Genomic DNA, 19733 nt, shown 5'->3' with positions numbered 1-19733 from the left:
AACGCGCGATGTATCCAGCTTTTTACGAGCCATAATGGCGGACGTGTACGTAATATTTGAACAGCATTTTTGACATTTCCTCAATCCAGCTTTTTACGAGCCATAATGGCGAACGTGATCGTAATATTTGAACAGCATTTTTGACATTTCCCTAATACATGGCACGTTTTCTTTCTGCACGTTTACGGTAAAACTAAAGGAATGTACGGAAAGAAAACATGCGATGTATTTGAGAAATGTCAAAAATGCTGTTCAAATATTACGAACACGCCCGCCATTATGGCTCGTAAAAAGCTGGATACATCGCACACTCCATTGACATCTCTATATCGAGCTGCAGTAAACGTCAGCGACAGCATGTCCGGGGCTCAAAATTTGACAGCGGGCCCAAATCAGACTGCTGGCAGTTGAGTGAAACGCAGTGCTGACATGCTATCTCATTTTCGCACACACGAGATGTTGGCGGCGAAAACATGGTTGCCTGCCGATGGGGTGACATCGCACGTTTTCTTTCCGTACATTCCTTTAGTTTTACCGTGAACGCGCGGAAAGAAAACGTGCGATGTATTGGGAAAATGGTGTTCAAATATTACGAAAACGTCCGCCATTATGGCTCGTAAACAGCTGGATAGAGCAATGACTTATTGAAATATTAAATAACGAAGCAGGGAGCAGCGTTTGTTAAATTTCTGTTACAAATTGTTACATAATTTTTTTGGGGCGTGAGAAGATACATATAGCTGTACAAGTTACGCGTTGTGAGTATGAATGGCGCTGTAAGAAACAATTACTACAAATTGTTACAAAGAAATGACAGGTTTGTGAAAATGGCGTTTTTGTGTTACGTAATATTTGACAAGACCATGATGTATGCCAAAATTAAACAGTTACCTTTGTTCAACGTTCTTTGTGTTTTAAAGGATATCGATATTATCGATATAAGGCTGGACTATATCGATACTGTTACATTTCAACGTGAATCCCGAACGTGTTTATGTTTTGTTTTATTGGTTTTATCGTGTTGCGGTCGGTAAGGTCTGTGAACTCCTGCGGGAACTGAATTGGTTAAACTTCCTTAGTTCATATTGACAATATTATAACGAATAGTTTAAGTTTATAAGTTTAGCAGCTTAGAATTGTATTTTCGAGATGAAAGTTACAAAACATAAGAAGGCTAGAAAATATATGAGTTTTTACATAAACAATTTTGGCTTTAAAGAACCTTTGCTGGTGCTGATTGACGGAACATTTGCCCACGCTGCCTACAAAGTATATAATGAATAGTTGCTATATTCTTGCATTGGATTCGTTGTTATCAAAATATCTTATTTATAGGTCAGAATCCAAATAGAGGATCAACTTAAGAAGTACTTTCAATGCGAGCTAAAGTTAATCGTTACGGCTTGCATTATTACGGAAACCGAAAACATAGGAGGACCACTTGTATCCGTTTGCCAATTATTGAAGAAATTTTTAGTTCACAAGTGCGGCCATGAGAAGCACCCAATTTCTGGAGTGGCTTGTATTCGTGCTATGACCAAGACGTGTAATTACATCGTAGCAACGCAGGATCGAGACCTTCAGGAATGGGTTCGTGCCCGGCCAGGTATCCCGCTTTTCTATCTGCATAACAATCAAGTGCCGACGTTAGTACAGCCATCGGATGCAAGTGTGAAGGCAGCTGCCGGCAAACTACACAGTAAAGTACTCGTTCGAGAGGTGGACGAGAAAATGTTGGCCAGTTTGAAACACAAAGAGGGACTTATGCCTGAAAAGGAAACGCAACCAAAGCGACGGAAGAAAGTGAAGAACCCTAATCCTCTGTCATGTAAAAAGTCGAAGAAGAATAAGAACGATAAGACGTCCTGCCCTGAAGTACGTCGGCAGGGTGGTGTTCAAAGTCAAACTATTGAAAAAAGAAAACGGAAACGAATAAAGCTACCCAAACATGTGGTAGAATATTTGAAAGCTGGGGGTCCAGAAGCTCCGAATTAGTAATTGTAGAAATATAGAAACCCTAATTACAATAATCAATGCACTTGATGTTTTAACTTTTGTTATAATAAGCTTTATTAAAGGGGATACAAATCGAATATAAACTGAATATGAAGGAGCAAACGAAGACGATTCATACAAACAGTAGTTTTTGTTCGCAATAATTATTGAATTCGATGGATTCAACATTCAATAACATCAGATGCAAGCAAAACTATGATTCGACAGATAATATAACTAGAGCGCAGAATTTTTGAGTTTAATAACTGATGGGGAAAGTCGAAAGTGATATAATCAAAGTTAAAAATATTTCAATTATGTTACTTTATCGTTAGGTTTGTATTTCATTATAATGAATATAATTTTTGATTGGAAGTTGTTTCAAAATTTCCATATTGATTGCAAATGTGTTGCTCTTTTTGAAAGATCTTCTCATTAATCCATAATCAATATGGATTAAAATGCCAATTTGACATAATCGCACAAGTTTTTAGCAAATAAAAAAAGCGTTTAAAATTATTCGAATCCGTCAGATATATGATTGGAAGATTTAAAAGTAAGATATTTGATAGAAAAGAAACGCAATTTGCAAACAGCAGTTCTTAATTGACGCTCAACGTTCATTTACCTTGTATTAGGACGATACATCTGTAGAGCATACGGAGAGCTAAGAAATGCACGTACCTGATACTGTTATTTTCACCATCAGACAAAAAAAATCGAAATGCACTTAACACTGTAGTACCGGAGCTTTTGTCGGTCGACGCTCAGCAGCCATTCACAAGCTATTTCCATAAATATCAAAATTGTTTATATCCTAACCCTTGAATAGCGATCATCAGCATTTTGATATTGGTCGCCAGTGGAGTGCTTGGGTTGGCTGTGAGATAATTCTGGCAGTTCTGCGTAAGCTCGCGCATGACCTTCGGCGTGTGTTCTTTTGTGATTGGATCCTGAAAGTTTAGATTGACGATGGCGTCCGACAGATACCTGAAAAGAACAAGAAAATTAGATTTAAATATTTTTCTCTCTGTTTTCAATGCAATCGCTACAAACCTTTGCTTCAGTTCGTTGTGGTTAGCCATATCGGCGGATATTTGCTGGATCAGTGATAACAGTACCGTTTGTTCGAGTGGGCACGGGTTGAATACTAGTTTGTAGTCCGCCTTTTCCAAGGTAAAATCGACCAGACTCAGATCGTTAGAAAGGAGAGCTTTATGGAAAGCCTTGTTGATTTGACCGGCAGCGAGCAGTTGCCGAATTTGTTCCTGGATGTCCACATTGGACGGAGCCGGGGTTTGGGCCTGAGATCGTACTGCCGAGAGCACAGAGTCCTCGAGTGAGGAAGCTTGTGCCTCCAAGCCCTTTTCAATTTCATATCGAATGCTGTCTCGCATTATTTTCAGAAGGTTAGTTTGCAGCAATTTAAAATCCCTGTTGATGTCCTCTCTGAGAACGGTTGTATTTGTCTTATATTGTCGATCCGTGTTTGAGTTAATCTGTTCCGGCACCTTTTTAACGAGATCGATCAACTCGTGCGTCCTATCTGTAACCTGTTTATTCTGCGACAGATATTGGTCCATTTTTTGAACATCTTAAAAATAAAAAAGATTAAATATAACCTACAGTTTAGCGCATGCATTTATAATTACATTCTTTTGTTCCTGACGAAAATGTGACATTCAGCTGTCGGAACAGTTCCTGTGAAGATTTTTCGTAGCCAGGAAGTATCACGTTGCGCAATGATTCATGGTACATCTGCTCTAATCCTTTCCGCATTCCAGCTTGTACAGAATTCGCGAGAGCATCGATGAAAGACTGGAAACGAGAAAAGCGAAATTGTAAGTAAATGTCATCATGCCTAGAAATATTAGAACCTACTGGACTACGGCACACTTTATCAACGGTGGTTCGGAATATTGCTTCGGTATTATTCAGTTTAGTTGTTATTTCCATCTTAATCATCTGCATAATCTGCTCTATTTTGGGCATGAATTGAGTCATCAAAGTGTGTTGAATTTCTACCATTAATCTCGGGCTCATCCGGTCTATCATCATTGCTACTATCATTTCTGGTAACCGTTGCATCAACGAATCCTGTAATTGTCGGGTTTGCATCATATTCAATGCTTCTAATTTTGCTGTTTGCTGTCGGTCGTATCGAATACAGAATTCATCAATCTTTCGAGGAAGGCTCGCTTCCAACTTGTGAATCGCCGACGTGTTTTGCTGAGTTTTTGCTGTTTGAGTTTTAATCAAATCTTGCATTTGAGTGCGAAGATCTGTTATCTGTCTGGACTGTGTCTGCACGATGTCCAAAAGCAAATTCATTTTTTGCGTCATGTCGTCAAGTTGTTTAGAATTTTGCGGAACAGTTACAATCATCGGTGGTTGTGGGGGAGGAACTTGTGCGGGAGCCATAAAGCTGTTTTGCGTCGGATGCGGCACCTCCGGTACTTTCGGCCATCCGCCGCTGCTAGCGGAATTATTTTGATCCACTTTCTCGTGTTCTGCTTCCGTCTTTTTGAAGCTCTGCTGCGATTGATCTTGATTGATGGGTTTGGCCTTTTCCGGTTTTTCACTCGATTTGGACCTGCTCTGCCTTGGCTGCACTCTTCGTTGTTGTAATTCGTCCTCATCGTCGTCATCGTCAATGTTCTTGAATATATATCGGTCTTCATCCTCTTCGTCGTCGATGATATCATTCTCCAAATCGTTCAGTTCGTCATCGTCTGCGCCGATTCCGTCGGTTTCGTCCAACAGAATATTATCCGAATCATAGTACTCATTGAGACAGTCGTTATCTTTTAGAGAGAGAATTTCCTGTACTTCACGGCTTGGGCTTGAGCCACCACTGGCAAGCATCTCTGCCGAAGGCATTGGTGGCACAGGTGGAGTTTCTACGGGAAGCAAAAAATGTTTTCGATTATGCGCCGAACTTATAAAGTAATAAAAATTATGTTTAACAATACCTAGCAAAGCTTTCTGTTTTTCGACCGATTGTCGAACTTTGGCTTGTTCCTGCTCTTCTAACATGGCGCTGTTGACAATGTTTAACATGTTCAACGGCGAAGGTTTCTCTTTGAGATTATCGCTGGGCGACGTGGCATTGTTATTAGTTATTTGCTGCTGTTGTTGTTGCTGTTGCTGCTGTTTAGTTACGTTAGCCAACATGAGCAACGTACTCAAGACGTTCGGGTTAACCGTTTCATCATTTTTGTGCTGGTCTAGAATAAACAATATCCCGTAAACGAGTTAGAAAGTGATCATTGAATTATTGTTAGTAGTAAAACATTCTCTCTGTCTATTGGTTACCCAAACCTCGCCTAAGTGTATAATCCACTATTATGAAAAAGTTTTCATAAACACGGATTTGTTTGTGGCTGGTAAACGACTTGGTAATGCGTGCCAAGTGCATAAGGACTGGGCATAAAATAGACCCCACAGTGGTCCACAGCATCTTCCCTAGCAACTCCTACATCTACCTCCTCGTGGTACCAGTCGGGATACGAGCAACCTCGGTGGAGATCGGGTAACCAACCCCGGTGGAAACTAGAGATGGTCGGGTAGCGGAAAATTTACCCGAAACCCGCACCCGTACCCGTACCCGCCGGGTACGGGTCGGGTTCGGGTATTAAAAAAAAATAATTTGCGGGTTCGGGTCGGGTACGGGTTTGGTTTTGAAACCGGGTACGGGTCGGATCGGGTCTATTGACCTCGTTTAACACTAAAGATTGTCGGGTATCCGGACCCGTACCCGTGCCCGACGGGTTGCGGTCGGGTTCGGGTATCAAAAAAAATAAACTTGCGGGTTCGGGTCGGGCACGGGTTTTTATTTTTTTTCCTAATCGGGTACGGGTCGGGTTCGGGTATTCAAATTTTCATACCCGACCATCTCTAGTGGAAACCCGGTCGTATGCTGACAGGGGAGGAGGGCTCCTTCGAGCTACGTTCAACTCCGGCGATACTGTGGGGTTGGTTGCGGGCTTTGCAAGCCTGAACCACTAAAAAAATCAAAGCAATGGACTCCGTAAGTAATAATAATAACTCTAATCGGAACAATCGGCAAAGACCCAGGCGTCGAAAACGGACTAACGATTGGAAATTAGGAACATGGAACTGTCGGTCTCTAAATTTCCTCGGAAGTACCCACGTGCTTTCTAAAGAAGTGAAGAGCCACATGTTCGACATCGTTGCAGCGGAGGTATGCTGGAAAGGAACGATGGTACGTACGTATAGAGATGGCCATACCATCTACCAGAGCTGCGGCAATACACACGAGCTGGGTACAGCTTTTATAGTGATGGGCGAGATGCAGAAGCGGGTGATCGGATGGTGGCCGATCAACCCGTGAATGTGCAGATTAAGAATCAAGGCCCGATTCTTCAATATAAGCACGATTAACGTGCACAGCCCTCACCTCGGAAGTACTGATGATGACAAAGACGAATTCTACGCGCAGTTGGAGGCCCAAGACATGATGTCAAAATTATCATCGGGGACTGTAATGCTCAGGTTGGTCAGGAGGAGGAATTCAAACCGGTGATTGGATGGTTTAGCGCTCGCCCGCAAACGAACGAAAACGGCCTAAGACTTGTCGACTTTGCCGCCTCCAAGAACATGGCCATACGTAGTACCTTCTTCCAGCATAATCTCTACCATCGGTACACCTGGAGATCACCCAACCAGACAGAATCACAAATCGACCACGTTCTGATAGATGGTCGGCACTTTTCAGACATTATGGACGTCAGAACCTATCCGGGCGCTAACATTGATTCGGTCCACTACCTAGTGATGGTAAGGATACGTCAAAAACTATCTGTTGTGAACAACATACGATACCGGCTCCCGCCACGCTATAATCTAGCACGACTGAACCAACCGGAGGTCGCCGAAAACTGCGCGTTGTCTCTCGAAACCGCGCTGCCGGAAAAGGATGAGCTGTTGGAATGCCGTGAAAACAGCCATTAACAGCGTAGCGGAGAACGTCCTAGGCCGTGTGGCACCGAACTGACGCAACGAAAGCAGCGCGGATACAAATGCTGCGTAGAGCCACCCGTCAGAATGTGGAGCGATACAAACAGAAGCGGAGGCAGCAAACCCGAGCTTCAAGGAGAACCCAGCAAACACCAACTCGTATATCAATGTTCGCAAATTATCGTTATTGACTTTTAATAAATTCAGGATTGTTAATATAGCCTAATGAAATACGCACTAGTTTATATTCTGTCGTATTTGACGATAGTAAATGATTGACCTACGACTTCCAGTACAGAATTGTCTGGCATTCTAAAACTAATCGCTTTGAGTCGGATCTTATCGCATACAAAGACTTATAAAGTTGAATTGTTAATGTATATCTTGTAGTACGCATATGGCCTGCAAATTAGTACCCATATGCTAGTTTTGTGCATCAGATACGATTTTTCAGGGTATATATAAGTGCATATAACTCATTTGTTGCTCTGATATGCATATGAAAATGTTTACTGGGAAGAAGCGCCACCAAGAGGAGAAGGAGTGCGTAGAACTCGAACAGCTGTACTGCTTTCACGACACACGGAAGTTCTATCAGAGACTCAACGGATCTCGCAAAAGGCTTCGTGCCATGGGCCGAAATGTGCAGAGATAAAAATGGAGGTATCCTGACTGACGACCGTGCGGTGATCGAAAGGTGGAAGCAGCACTATGATGAACACCTGAATGGCGTGCAGGCGGAATACCATGATAGCGGAGGAAGTGACCACATTGGTGTAGCAAGCAACGAAGCTGTTCCACCGCCATCGATAAGGGAAGTTAAAGAAGCCATCCAGCGGCTGAAGAACAAAGCAGCGGGAAAGGATGGCATTGTAGCGGAACTTATTAAAATGGGCCCGGACAAGTTGGCCGGTTGTCTGCATCAACTGATTGTCAAGATTTGGGATACGGAACGACTACCGGAGGAGTGGAAAGACGGGGTTATCTGCCCTATCTACAAGAAAGGTGATAAGCTGGATTGAGAGAACTACCGAGCAATCACTATCCTGAATGCCGCCTACAAAGTGCTGTCCCAAGTCATCTTTCATCGACAATCGCCAATAGTCAATAGATTTATGGGAAGTTACCAGGCCGGCTTCATGGAGGGTCGGTCTGCAACGGACCAAATCTTCACCCTGCGGCAGATCCTCCAGAAGTGCCGCGAATTCCGAGTCCCCACGCACCACCTGTTCATCGATTTCAAAGCCGCATATGATAGCGTAAATCGACAAGAGCTATGGAAAACGGCTTTCCGGGTAAACTCACTAGACTTATCATGGCTACGATGGATGGGATCCAGTGCTGTATGAGAATCTCGGGTGGATTGTCGGACCCATTCGAATCTCGCAGGGGACTACGACAAGGAGATGGTCTTTCCTACCTGCTATTCAACATTGCGCTTGAAGGTGTTATAAGACGTGCGGCGATTGAAATCGGGGCACGATTTTCAATAAATTTAGTCAATTCATCTGCTTAGCTGAAGACGTGGATGCTGTCGGCAGAACATTTGAGGCGGTAGAAGATCAGTACACCTGACCAAAACGCGAAGCAGAGGACCTACGAGCACTCGGAGTTTTCGAACGGCGGGTGCTAAGAACCATCTTTGGTGGAGTGCAAGAGAACGGTGTATGGAGGCGAAGAATGAACCACGAGCTCGCGCGTCTCTACGGCGAACCAAGTATTCAGAAAGTGGTTAAAGCTGGACGGATACGTTGGGCAGAACATGTTGCTAGAATGCCGGATAACTATCAAAAAATACAAAAATGGTTTTCGCATCAAATCCGGTAGGAACAAAACAAAGAGGGGCATAGCGAGCGAGGTGGCAAGACCAGGTGGAGCGAGATCTGGCGAGCACTGGGTGCTCGCGGAACTGGAGATCAGTTGCCATTCTTCATTCTTCAACGCCTGTAACCATTGAGACATAGAGATTTCTTTTAAAAATCACTTGTGTGCATCATAAATGTTAAAATAGTAATGAATGGCCAGCCCACAGATTATTGTCCCTCTCTGTCCCAGGGGTGTTTTGGTGGTTTAGTTTTTGATCATGTAAAACAGCTATTAATTAGCAATTCGTCTAACGCAACTATACAGCTTGTAAAACAATGTTTTTACTACGTTATAAAATCAAAATATCCATATTTGAATGCTTCAAAAATTTTATCGGCCAATTTTAGTATCGGAAGTCATGGAGCACCTGTGCTACCATGGGACATGGAGGGTTAAATAAATATGATTATGCGTAGCTAGACGTGGTTCAATAATTTTACTTTAACGCGCTTGTGACCTTTAAAAGGGCCATTGGTTACAAATGACATTAAAACCAAAGCATGTTCATCGCTAATATGACGTGCCATACGAATGTCCTTTTCTTTTGGCATGAATGGCAACAGGCACATAAGTTGCCCACACATGCCAAATTTGGTTCCATTTGGTTGCTTAGTTCTCGAGTTATGAAGAAATTTGTGTTTCATTTGTATGGGATCCCTCCTTCTTAAAGAAGGCAAAGGTCCTAATTCACCATAGAAAAAAATCCTGCGTCCAAAAACCCCCACATGCCCAATTTGGTTCCATTTGCTTGATTAGTTTTAGAGTTATGAGAAAATTTGTGTTTCATTTGTATAGGAGTTCCCCCCCCCCCCTCCTACGCCCTCCATAAAATTGCTGGTCATTTTATCTGTCCAACGACATATAAGTTGCTCAGTTTCCTTCAGTAGTTCTTGTAGTAGTTAGTGAAATCTTTCATTCAAACGTTACACTTCTATTTTCGTTTCCACAAAGTCCCAGTATAGTAAACAAAGACGTAGTTCTACGTCTGCAAAATGTAGCAGATCACCAAATTAGACTGAACTACGCCGCAACGGAGAAGGAAATCGCCAACGTTCCCAAGGTGAATCGAAAATGGACGAAGAAAGCGAATGTTAAGGTGCATTTAAATTGGCAACTTGTACTTAAATGTTGTGCGGCATGTCCTGGCAACATGCGGACATTTGCCGTAATGTCCGTAACATTTTGTCGCAGCTTCAACACTTGGCGCATGGTGCTTAAATTATCTGGATAAATCGGGCAACATTTGGGAACAAGTTGCAATTTGCAGTTTCCAATCTGCATACACTTTTAGGAATCAAAATCAAAAATTATCAAAATAAAACACCTGCATGTTTTATACGGAGATATAAACACTTACCGGTTTTGTCACTGGTGGAGCTGAATGAGTCCGGCGTCATTAGATTAACGGTGTGCTTGTGCTGGCTGGCTGAGCCGCTGCCGGAACTCGTATTCAAGTTTGCTATAGTACTGATTCCACTTCCTGCTGGCGCTGTTGCTGTTGGTTTCAGTGTTTCATCGGCTTCATTTACTTGAGCGACTTCTGCTTTTCCAGATAAGTTCAATGTGCTATCGTCACCTGTTTTAATCGCAGCTGGTAAATTGTTCGCAGCGCTCTTGGTGATCATTTCCATCAGCGATGTGACGTTATTGGTGCGTTCATCCTTGCCACCTGGTGAAGCACTGGAGGACTGGGAAATGTTCCTGTATTCACTGCTGATACTGGAAATAGTACTGCGAACGGCGGAGCCAAATGCAACGTTTGGCTGATAGAACAGCTGACATTCTTGGACGCTTTTAGGTTGCACTAGGAACATATGAATTACCACGCAATAGAGGGCACTATTTTCTTCGTCATAATCATCCAGTTCTTCGATTAGATAGGCATCGCTGGTTTTGCACATTCGAACTGCTACGTCTAGAATGCCGAAACTCAGAATGGGCGATGAAAGCGGAAATTCGGCAATTGATGAAATGAATGCTTTAGTAATTGCGCTGCCGTTATTCATCGAGCTTGTTGTCGATGTTGCCGTTATGTTCGATGGGTCCTGACTTGATTTAACTTCTGCCAATTTGGCGCAGGTGAAGTTTTCCTCGCAGGATTTACCATTGGCAACAGAGCTACCTTCGGAGCTTTGACCAATTTCTTTGCGAACTTGAAGCACGTATAATTCTCGTGTAGTGATGTCCGAGAGGATTAAATATGACGATGTTGCATCGAGTTCAGCCTTAAAGTTAAGTTGCTGATCTGTCGGAAGGACAAACTTGATCGTTTGTGTGCATTCCCAAGTCTCACAGGACCACACTTTAACCTCAGTGTTGTTGTCAGAACAGGTTATAGCATGCTGCCAGAGGGTTTGACTAAATTAAGCAAAAAAAAATTAATAAATTTAATCATATTTATGAATTATATACAACTTACTCTGCCGCCTGTTCAGTGTAATTATCCAAAAAGAAAAAGCTGCTGATCGTTTTTCCGCCGTGTGGTTTCCACTGATGCAGACACCGTGGGTTGCTGTCGTTTGTGTGTTGGTACACCTGATAAAATCGAATGACACCGTCATCGCAGCTGATGGCAAGCGTTGTACCGTCCGCTGAGAAAATAGCTCCCGTTATAATAGGAAGTGAGTCACGAAATTTAAATCCGCCCTCGGAGATATCTTTGCCGGCTATCTCTCCCTGGCCGTAGTGCTGTACGACCGTACTAATACTGTAGCACTGGAAGGTATCACCTCGGGTCCAAACGAGCAGCTGGCTAGCATACTGATCTTCGTAGGCATTATCTTGCAGGTATGGACACCAGGAAACCTTGTCGCAGATCGGAACATGACCATCGATTGGGTCGTTGATTTTTAATAGACGTGTACAGACGATTTTTTCGCTCACAATTTCAATCTTGTGCACATGCAGTGCCATTTGTTCAATCAGGGCAAGCATGACCGTCGAAGCAATGTGAGCAAACTGCAGATCAAGCACCTCACCGGATAAGCCTTTTATGAGAGATCGCTGCCCAAGCGTTAGATGTACGATGCGGACCATGCCCTCTGGAGTCGCACGATGGTTGACTAAGAAGAACAGATACATTATTCAAATAGTTGCGATGAAATACAATGAATTCAAAAAGGAATAGAAATGGATTTTGTACTACTGATACCTAGTTGGTATGAATAAAACATATCCAAAATGATTTCGTTACCTGTAATGGCATAAGCAATAAGCTTGCCATCGTCATGACAGGCTATCAATCTTCCGGGATAATTCCGTTGCTCCCATTTGTAGTCGACGATATTCTTCAATTTAACCTTCGAGCTGCCGTGGTCATGTTTACCTAAATTTCCCACCACGGTTACGCTCCGTCCACCAACATCAAAGCAGTGCTGCTTGTCGTCCTTGTTAAAAACGCTACCAGGAAAAAATGTTTTGTACCTAATAATAATAGATACTATCGTAATATGAAACTGAACAACTTACATCGTCGCCGTTCCGTTGGAACCCATCGAAGTGTTTTTGTTTAGTTTATCCATCCCAAGCAGATCGCAAAACTTGCAGCCAATTCGGAAAATGATGTGAATCGGTGAATAGACGCTCTTTAGTAGATAATCTTTGAAAGCGCGTCCGATCTGAACTGTTCCGATGAGAACGATAATTAGCATAGCATTACACTACCGTTTATTTTCGGATCTTGTTTTCCCGGAAAGGAAGTTGATTTAGAAATGGTCTATTTGAAGGCAGATATTAAAATGCAAAACGAACTAGCTGATAGTTTGACTATCGAACGCAGATCTATCGGAATTCGATGCCGCTTAACGAGCAGCCACAATTTGTACGAAAGAACTAATCCAATTCGTCGACACACTACCTTATTTGTATCGCTTACTGTAAACCTGCCTATTTGCGATTATCGGCGAGTACGATTACACTTCTTTAGAGTATTTAATTTACGAAAATACAGACAATTTGGCATAAATTGCACTTTCTGATGACTTTTTGCTTTTTTCTTCGGCTTCTCTTTCGAGGGCTTTCTGAATCGGAACGGAATCGTGTTTTGACATTTCGTCTATTTTTATTGGAAAATGAAGAATGCGCTTACCGAGGGACCACCGCAAACGTTGTAAGGTCCCGTTTAAATATTACGTTACGCATCTGCAGGTGATGGGGGCTGTTGAATTTCTTTTACAAATTGTTATGCAAACAGGTCTGTCGATATGTGCTCTGAAACAAAAACCATGGTATCTCGCACAATTTTGCAGAAAACACATGTTTTTTGTAAGTAACATGAAAAAGCTATTCAAATTTACCATGATTGTTGTACAAGTAATATGTTCTCAGATAATTTTACCACCTTTCTTGGTCATGTCTAGTAATTTTGACTACGATTCTGTTATTTTTGTTATGTATCGCCGAAAGTAACGCATAGTAATTTTGACCAGAATACTGCTTAAGCCAAACAGAAATCTCTTCTGCAAAAATTCACTGCTGTGTCCTCTTAATTTTACTCTCTAATATGGTAACGTTTTAGCTAGCTTGAGTCGTTTTGCATTGTCCCGTGGTGGGCAACGGTACTGAATATTGGTAACAACGGAAAGTCTTTGGTGCATGACAACCATCAAAAGGGCAGCACCGATGTTTGCGCCACGATAGGTTCTAACACCGTTGATATCCAAAAGGTACCTTCCATCAATTAAAACGCGACCGACTTGCGATTCGGTTTGTTGTGGACATCTGTAGGTGTACCAATCCAGATTTTTACGAGTCATAATGGCGGACGTGTTTGTAATATTTGAACAGCATTTTTGACATTTTCCCAATTCAGCTTTTTACGAGCCATAATGGCAGACGTGTTCGTAATATTTAAACAGCATTTTTGACATTTCCCTAAAACATCGAACGTTTTCTTTCCGTGCATTCCTTTAGTTTTACCGTGAACGCGCGGAAAGAAAACGTGCGATGTATTAGAGTAATGTCAAAAATGCTGTTCAAATATTACGAACCGTCCGCCATTATGGCTCGTAAAAAGCTGGATAAGGCTTGCTAAGCCCAGTGCAAAAGGCTACAAAAACTTATCGTTTATCACTCAAACTAGAGTGATTATATACAGAGTGGCGACAATGTCAAAATTGGAATGATAATTATCTGTCAGTGTCATTCCAATCGAGCAGACGACCTATCCAACGCGTATGCAGGAAAGAGAAAGAAAAACCTTGGAAAAGCCGCATTGCATACATTTGGGATGACTTGTCGCCACTCTGTATATAGTCACTCTAACTCAAACGTATGTTTTTTTACCGGGGTATAACTGGGGGAAAACAAAAACAAACGTGTAAAATCAATGTAAAATCTAACAACAGCAACAACAAATCGCACGTCGATGTGTGCGTACGATAGACGTCAGCAAGCTCAATACATCGCACGTTTTCTTTCCGCGCGTTCACGGTAAAACTAAACGAATGTACAGAAAGGAAACGTACGATGTATTAGGGAAATGTCAAAAATGCTCTTCAAATATTACGAACACGTCCGCCATTATGGCTTGTAAAAAGCTGGATTGAGGAAATGTCAAAAATGCTGTTCAAATATTACGAACACATCCGCCATTATGGCTCGTAAAAAGCTGGATAAGGGTACTATCCAGATTTTTACAGGCCATAATGGCGGACGTGTTCGTAATATTTTAACAGCATTTTTGACATTTCCTCAATACATTGCACGTTTTCTTTCCGTACATTCCTTTAGTTTTACCGTGAACGCGCGGAAAGAAAACGTGCGATGTATCCAGCTTTTTACGAGCCATAATGGCGGACGTGTTCGTAATATTTGAACAGCATTTTTGACAGTTCCCTAATACATCGCACGTTTTCTTTCCGTACATTCCTTTAGTTTTACCGTGAACACGCGGAAAGAAAACGTGCGATGTATTGGGGAAATGTCAAAAATGCTGTTCAAATATTACGAGCACGCCCGCCATTATGGCTCGTAAAAAGCTGGATTGGGGAAATGTCAAAAATGCTGTTCACATATTACGAACACGTCGGCCATTATGGCTCGTAAAAAGCTGGATACCAGAAGTACCAGAAGTCTGCGTGAGGCCGTATTTTTGGAGGCGGTCAAGTTAATGAGTCGCAGGCCGTTTTTGTTCTCAAAATGGTTTGCGCTAAACTTTCCAATAAGTTATATGAATGACTTCTCCTACCCAACCTGAGCGATGATTAAGTTGTCGAAGTCGCGTAAAATTGCATTCACAAAAATAACCTTTACATTGTTGCCCTGTTTCGACTTTTGTTTTGACAATTGTTTTATACATATTTCGCTGCTTAGAACTATAATATATTCCATGTAATGCTTCTTGATTGTAGCGACTTGCGAAGGACTCAGTAGAACCGATTTTCTGCTTGAATGCGCCGCTAGATCTCCTCCCAGCTAGCATTTTCATAAGTATAAAGAAAAGATAAAAATCAGCATTACGTACAGATATACATGCTAATAAATCGTATTTGATGCGTAAAATTGGAATATCCGTGCTATTTTGGAGGCGATGTACGTGATTACAAATAATTTTGAGCGTTACGATAAGTATTAATATAATATAATATAATATAATAAGTATTTATATACGATAATATCCGATTAAGCGCAAATCGCTCCGTACTACTATACGATTTTGTGCAGAAAATCGTATGTATGTCAGTTATTATCATTATATACGATAGAAAATCAAGTTGGTCCCATTTTATCCAGCTTTAGTTACGATTTCGAGTTTGTTAGGAGATATTCACGACAATTTCCGTACCTAGATATACGACGCAGTAAACCATTTGGTTTGTATATCTCGATTGCAACTGAGGTATACGAAATCATATCTGAACGAAAAATTTATAGTTAACGCCATATAAGAACATATATGTACCAAAGTGGAGGCGATATATATTTGTAATTCTATTTTGCGCAGTTTTTATAACACGCAACTAAATACTCCTGAATATATGATTAAGATATAATCAAATATTGCAATTGTCTATCCTGCTTTATAATTTACAGTCATGAATTTTATATAAAGACTCGCACGACTGCAAAACAACTTATTGTTCACTTCGATTTGACATACTCTAATCATTATACAATTCCAATGTGAAATTGACATGAAAACGATTTAATGTGAACTTTCTATTACGATTTTGTGTTATCTGGGGAGTTGGTGCTAGCTGGGCTTACTAGTGTTGTTGTTCGCAGTACACAGCGATCTCAAATACACGAAATCATCTATCACTTTTAGTTCGTCATCGTCATTCGTTCGTGGGAGGCGCGTATTTTGCGGCTGTATTGCGGCTTGTCAAAATCATCTGCGAAGCCTTAGAGTTGGTTACTTTTGCTGAAAATCGTGCTTGCTGTTTCGATGCCCGATTATCGAATCACCTCCTCAAGAGCGATGTTGAATTGCATGTAGGATAAGCAATCACCTTTTTTCAACACTCGCCGCGTCTCGAAGGGACTCGAGAGTGTCTCCGAGGTACGCACGAAACACATCACATCATCAGTTGCGTCTATTTGTCCGCAAACCGTGTTCGTGCTTTGTCTGTCAAAGCTCGATCGACTGTATCGTAAGCTGCTTTGAAGTAATTAAAGATGCGTGATGCGTGGGAACGTTGTATTCTCGACATACCTGCAAGATCCGTCGGATGGTAAAATTTGGTCCTTAGTGGCACGAATTCTCATGAAGCCCGCTTGATAATTCCCTACGAAACCTTGTGCTATTTTATTTATTTATAGGTAACTTAATACAAAATTACATCAATTTTCCAGCAGACAGTACTTTTTTCAACGATTTCTCTTAAATAGAGAGCTTTTAGGAAAACTTTTTGAAATTTCTAGTAAAAAATCAGCGTTTTGATATTTAACTGGCACGATAAAAAATCAATGTCGCAAGTCGCTTTCGACCAAGATGGTGTGCCCCTCTGTTTCTGGTGCCGGTTGAGTTGTTGAAGAGAACGGGTTTCGTCGCACGATCGTCCGGCATCCTTACGACGTGTCCAGTCCACCGTAGCCTGCCGACTTAGCCAGATGTATGATGGAATGCTCTCTAAGCAATGCCTGTATTTCGTGATTCATATGCCTCCAACACTCTCCGCTCTCAGATTGCCGCTCGAACACGGCAAGGCAGCGTCACAGCTTCAAGTATATAAAGAACTACTGGCCCAATAAAGGTTTTGTACATTGTCAGTTTCGTACGGCGGCGTATGAGTTTTGGTCGTAGCGTTTTGCGAAGGACACAGTAGACCCGATTTCCTGTTGGAATTCGCCGTTGGATTCCCTCACTAGTGTTGTTGTTTGCAGTCACCAGCGATCTCAAATACACGAATTCATCTATCACTTCTAGCTCGTCGCGTTTTTTGTGCCAGTATTTCGTCTTCGGTACATTTATTTTTAGCCCAATCTCAATAGACTTCACTTTCAGTTTGTCAAAGTCAGCTGCGAAGCTTAGGAGTTGATTACTTTTGCTGAAAATCATGCCTGTCGTTTCGATGCCCGATCGTCAGATCACTTACTCAAGAGCGATGTTAAGTAGTGTGCAGGATAAGCCGTCACCTTGTTTCAACCCTCGCTGCGTCTCGAAGGGACTCGAGAGTGTCTTCGAGATGCTTACGAAACACATCCCTCGATCCAATGTAGGCCTGATCAGTTGCGGCTGTTTGTCCGCAAACCGTGTTCGTGTATTGTCCGCCATAGTTCGATCGGGATCGGCTGTATCGTATGCTGCTTTGAAGTAATTAAAGATGTGATGCGTGGGAACGTTGTATTCCCGACATACCTGCAAGATCTGTCGGATGATAAAATTTGATCCTTAGTGGCGCGAATTCTCATGAAGCCCGCTTGATATTCCCTACGAAACTTTGTGTTATCCGGCGTAACATGATCTAGGGAGTACCTTAGCGGCTTTGTAGTACATAGCAAATTTATTTAGAGGTAACTCAATACAAAATTACATAAACTTTTCAGCTGACTCTACCTTTTCCAACGATTTTTCGTATACAGAGATTTTCTCGGAAATTTTTCGAAATTTTTAACAAACAATTAGTTTCACCTGTAGTGTTTTGATATTTAATTGGCACGATAAAAAATTAATGCGGCACACTTTACGGGACGCTTGGCTATCCGGAACTGTCTCACAAAATCCGGGACGTCTGGTCCACTTGACTTATAGCAATAATTGTTGGTAAATTTCACCAAATTTAATACAATTGGACGAATATTTGTAATTGTAAGTGTAATTGGTCACAGTTTGTATGAAGCAATATAATTACTCTACTTTTTTATAGTTCAAAAATTAGCAGCCGTTATAAAAAACGATTTTCATAGTATTCTTTCCATGAGTTTCTTAGTTGAAACTGTAAAGTTTGTGATAGATGAAGTTTTTCTTTTTCCCGGTTTTCATAGTGATTATATATCTTTTATATGAGGCCAATACAAAATGAAACAGTCTTTCTGTTCTGTCACGGCCTAGCGCTAACACAACAACTGTTTTTTGTCTTGAGTGTGCAATGCTCCTGCGAATGAGGGAACGGCAGCGTATAAGTTTGCCATAGAATGACGATTTCGGTAGGCGCCGGTGCCTTGAACTAGCAAGTGGTGACTCAGTTGGTACTGAACAGAGTGGCAAGAACCATTCGTGTGGTTGGACGGCAGTACCTAGGTAACATAGTAGCGAATTGACCTGAGACGCAGTGGGTGTCGTGCCAAATGCACAACATTCGCGTGTGTACCACGTGCTTACTGGTGTGTGAATAATAAATGCTGAAGAAATTTACATTTTCCTATCAGTTCACTGAACTGGTTGACTCCCGCGGGAAGAAAGGGTTTAATCAGTGTCGTTCGCCTTCGTTTGCGAGGCAGTTCAGTTTGAAGCATGTTCTAAACAGTGCAGAAAATATAATTGAAAATGGTTCAATCCTACGAAACCAGAAATGGTGTTAGTCGCAAAAGTACCAGTTTTACAGACAATTTAAAATCACTGTTTGGAAAACGCAAAAATCCACCACCCGTAGATAATAATCAGCGGCATGTTCCTTACGCAAAAGCGCCTATCGCTGATCCGGAAGCTAGCGAACCGACGTCACTAGTTAGTATTAGCGAGGAAAATAATAACAACAACAATAGCAGTATAATTCGTCCACCTGACGTGATATCGATTGCGGACGATTGTGCGAATCGTTATGAGATTAGGAAGCCGACCAAAAGAAAGCTACCGAAGAGGACAGTAGGTCGATCGGGCGAACAAGGAAAGCCGGTCCGAAGAAAGTCTTTCGGACGACGAATCAATAACCTGTGGAATAATTTTGGATTGCTGAGAAGTTCGGAAAAAATTGTAGAGTTTGCCAGCGGTTATGGTGAGTAAAAGAATTATATTTTCTAGCACAATGTACGATGCGCTCTCGCGTGAAATTTGATTAGATGGAGACGCTGGGTTTTCGTTTCACCAGTGTTAATCTCACACCTTGTCATTGTCGGCCGCAGGGGGATGTGTGGGGTGCTATGGTTGTAGTAGATTCAGACTATTGTCCTAATTAGAATCATTTAAAAATACAGAAATAACACACTTGTGAAAAACTGAGACGCAACTATTGTGGTGGCTATCGATTGATTGTTTTTTTTTCTTTTTTAGTTCGTTCTGACAGGTTATGTGTTGGGGCATGGGGTAAGACTTTTATACTGCGTATATAAGACTCCTTTGTAGGTAGGTCAGTACATATACGATTGTTGATAAACGACCACCGGGTGGAAGGTTTGCGGCGAGCGGTCTCGCTTGGATAATTCAATAATCGTTAGTGCTTTGACGACTGGCGCGTTAGGTTGGCTACTTTTATATTTTTCGTTTGGAACTGCTGCGCATTTCAATGGTTGAG

The 19733-nt window shown here is 41.8% G+C and overlaps 3 protein-coding genes across 4 annotated transcripts in view; 2 read left to right on the top strand and 1 right to left on the bottom strand.

Annotated features, from left to right (window-relative positions):
* The first annotated feature begins 1033 nt into the window (after nt 1–1033).
* On the top strand, nt 1034–2320 carry LOC128743330 (rRNA-processing protein UTP23 homolog). The gene is made up of 2 exons (XM_053839884.1): nt 1034–1269; nt 1336–2320. Exons 1-2 carry the CDS (start codon nt 1150–1152, stop codon nt 1993–1995), a joined length of 780 nt encoding a protein of 259 aa, XP_053695859.1. The 5' UTR covers nt 1034–1149; the 3' UTR covers nt 1996–2320.
* A 55-nt stretch (nt 2321–2375) lies between these two features.
* LOC128740121 (enhancer of mRNA-decapping protein 4 homolog) lies at nt 2376–12827 on the bottom strand. 2 transcript variants are annotated; one of them, XM_053835633.1, is made up of 10 exons: nt 12698–12827; nt 12310–12463; nt 12035–12240; nt 11261–11903; nt 10199–11199; nt 4968–5222; nt 3877–4895; nt 3648–3813; nt 3052–3589; nt 2376–2985 (listed from the first exon to the last, which is right to left on the bottom strand). In XM_053835633.1, the coding sequence occupies exons 2-10, from the start codon at nt 12360–12362 to the stop codon at nt 2796–2798; spliced, it is 4071 nt and encodes a 1356-aa protein (XP_053691608.1). In that variant the 5' UTR covers nt 12363–12463; nt 12698–12827; the 3' UTR covers nt 2376–2795. The 2 variants fall into 2 exon arrangements, with proteins under 2 accessions (XP_053691608.1, XP_053691607.1); XM_053835632.1 differs by having other exon boundaries at nt 12310–12827.
* Nucleotides 12828–18769: 5942 nt separating this feature from the next.
* The window catches only part of LOC128744335 (protein PALS2), a 72476-nt gene continuing 71512 nt past the window's right edge, over nt 18770–19733 (top strand). The window contains exon 1 of the mRNA XM_053841243.1: nt 18770–19217. Coding sequence (XP_053697218.1) covers nt 18770–19217 — 448 coding nt within the window. The remainder of the gene's footprint in view (nt 19218–19733) is intronic.

The sequence above is a fragment of the Sabethes cyaneus genome, chromosome 3 (genome assembly GCF_943734655.1).
Source record: "Sabethes cyaneus chromosome 3, idSabCyanKW18_F2, whole genome shotgun sequence".
In the NCBI taxonomy this organism is placed as follows: Eukaryota; Metazoa; Arthropoda; class Insecta; order Diptera; family Culicidae; genus Sabethes; species Sabethes cyaneus.
This window is presented reverse-complemented; position numbering and strand designations above follow the sequence as displayed.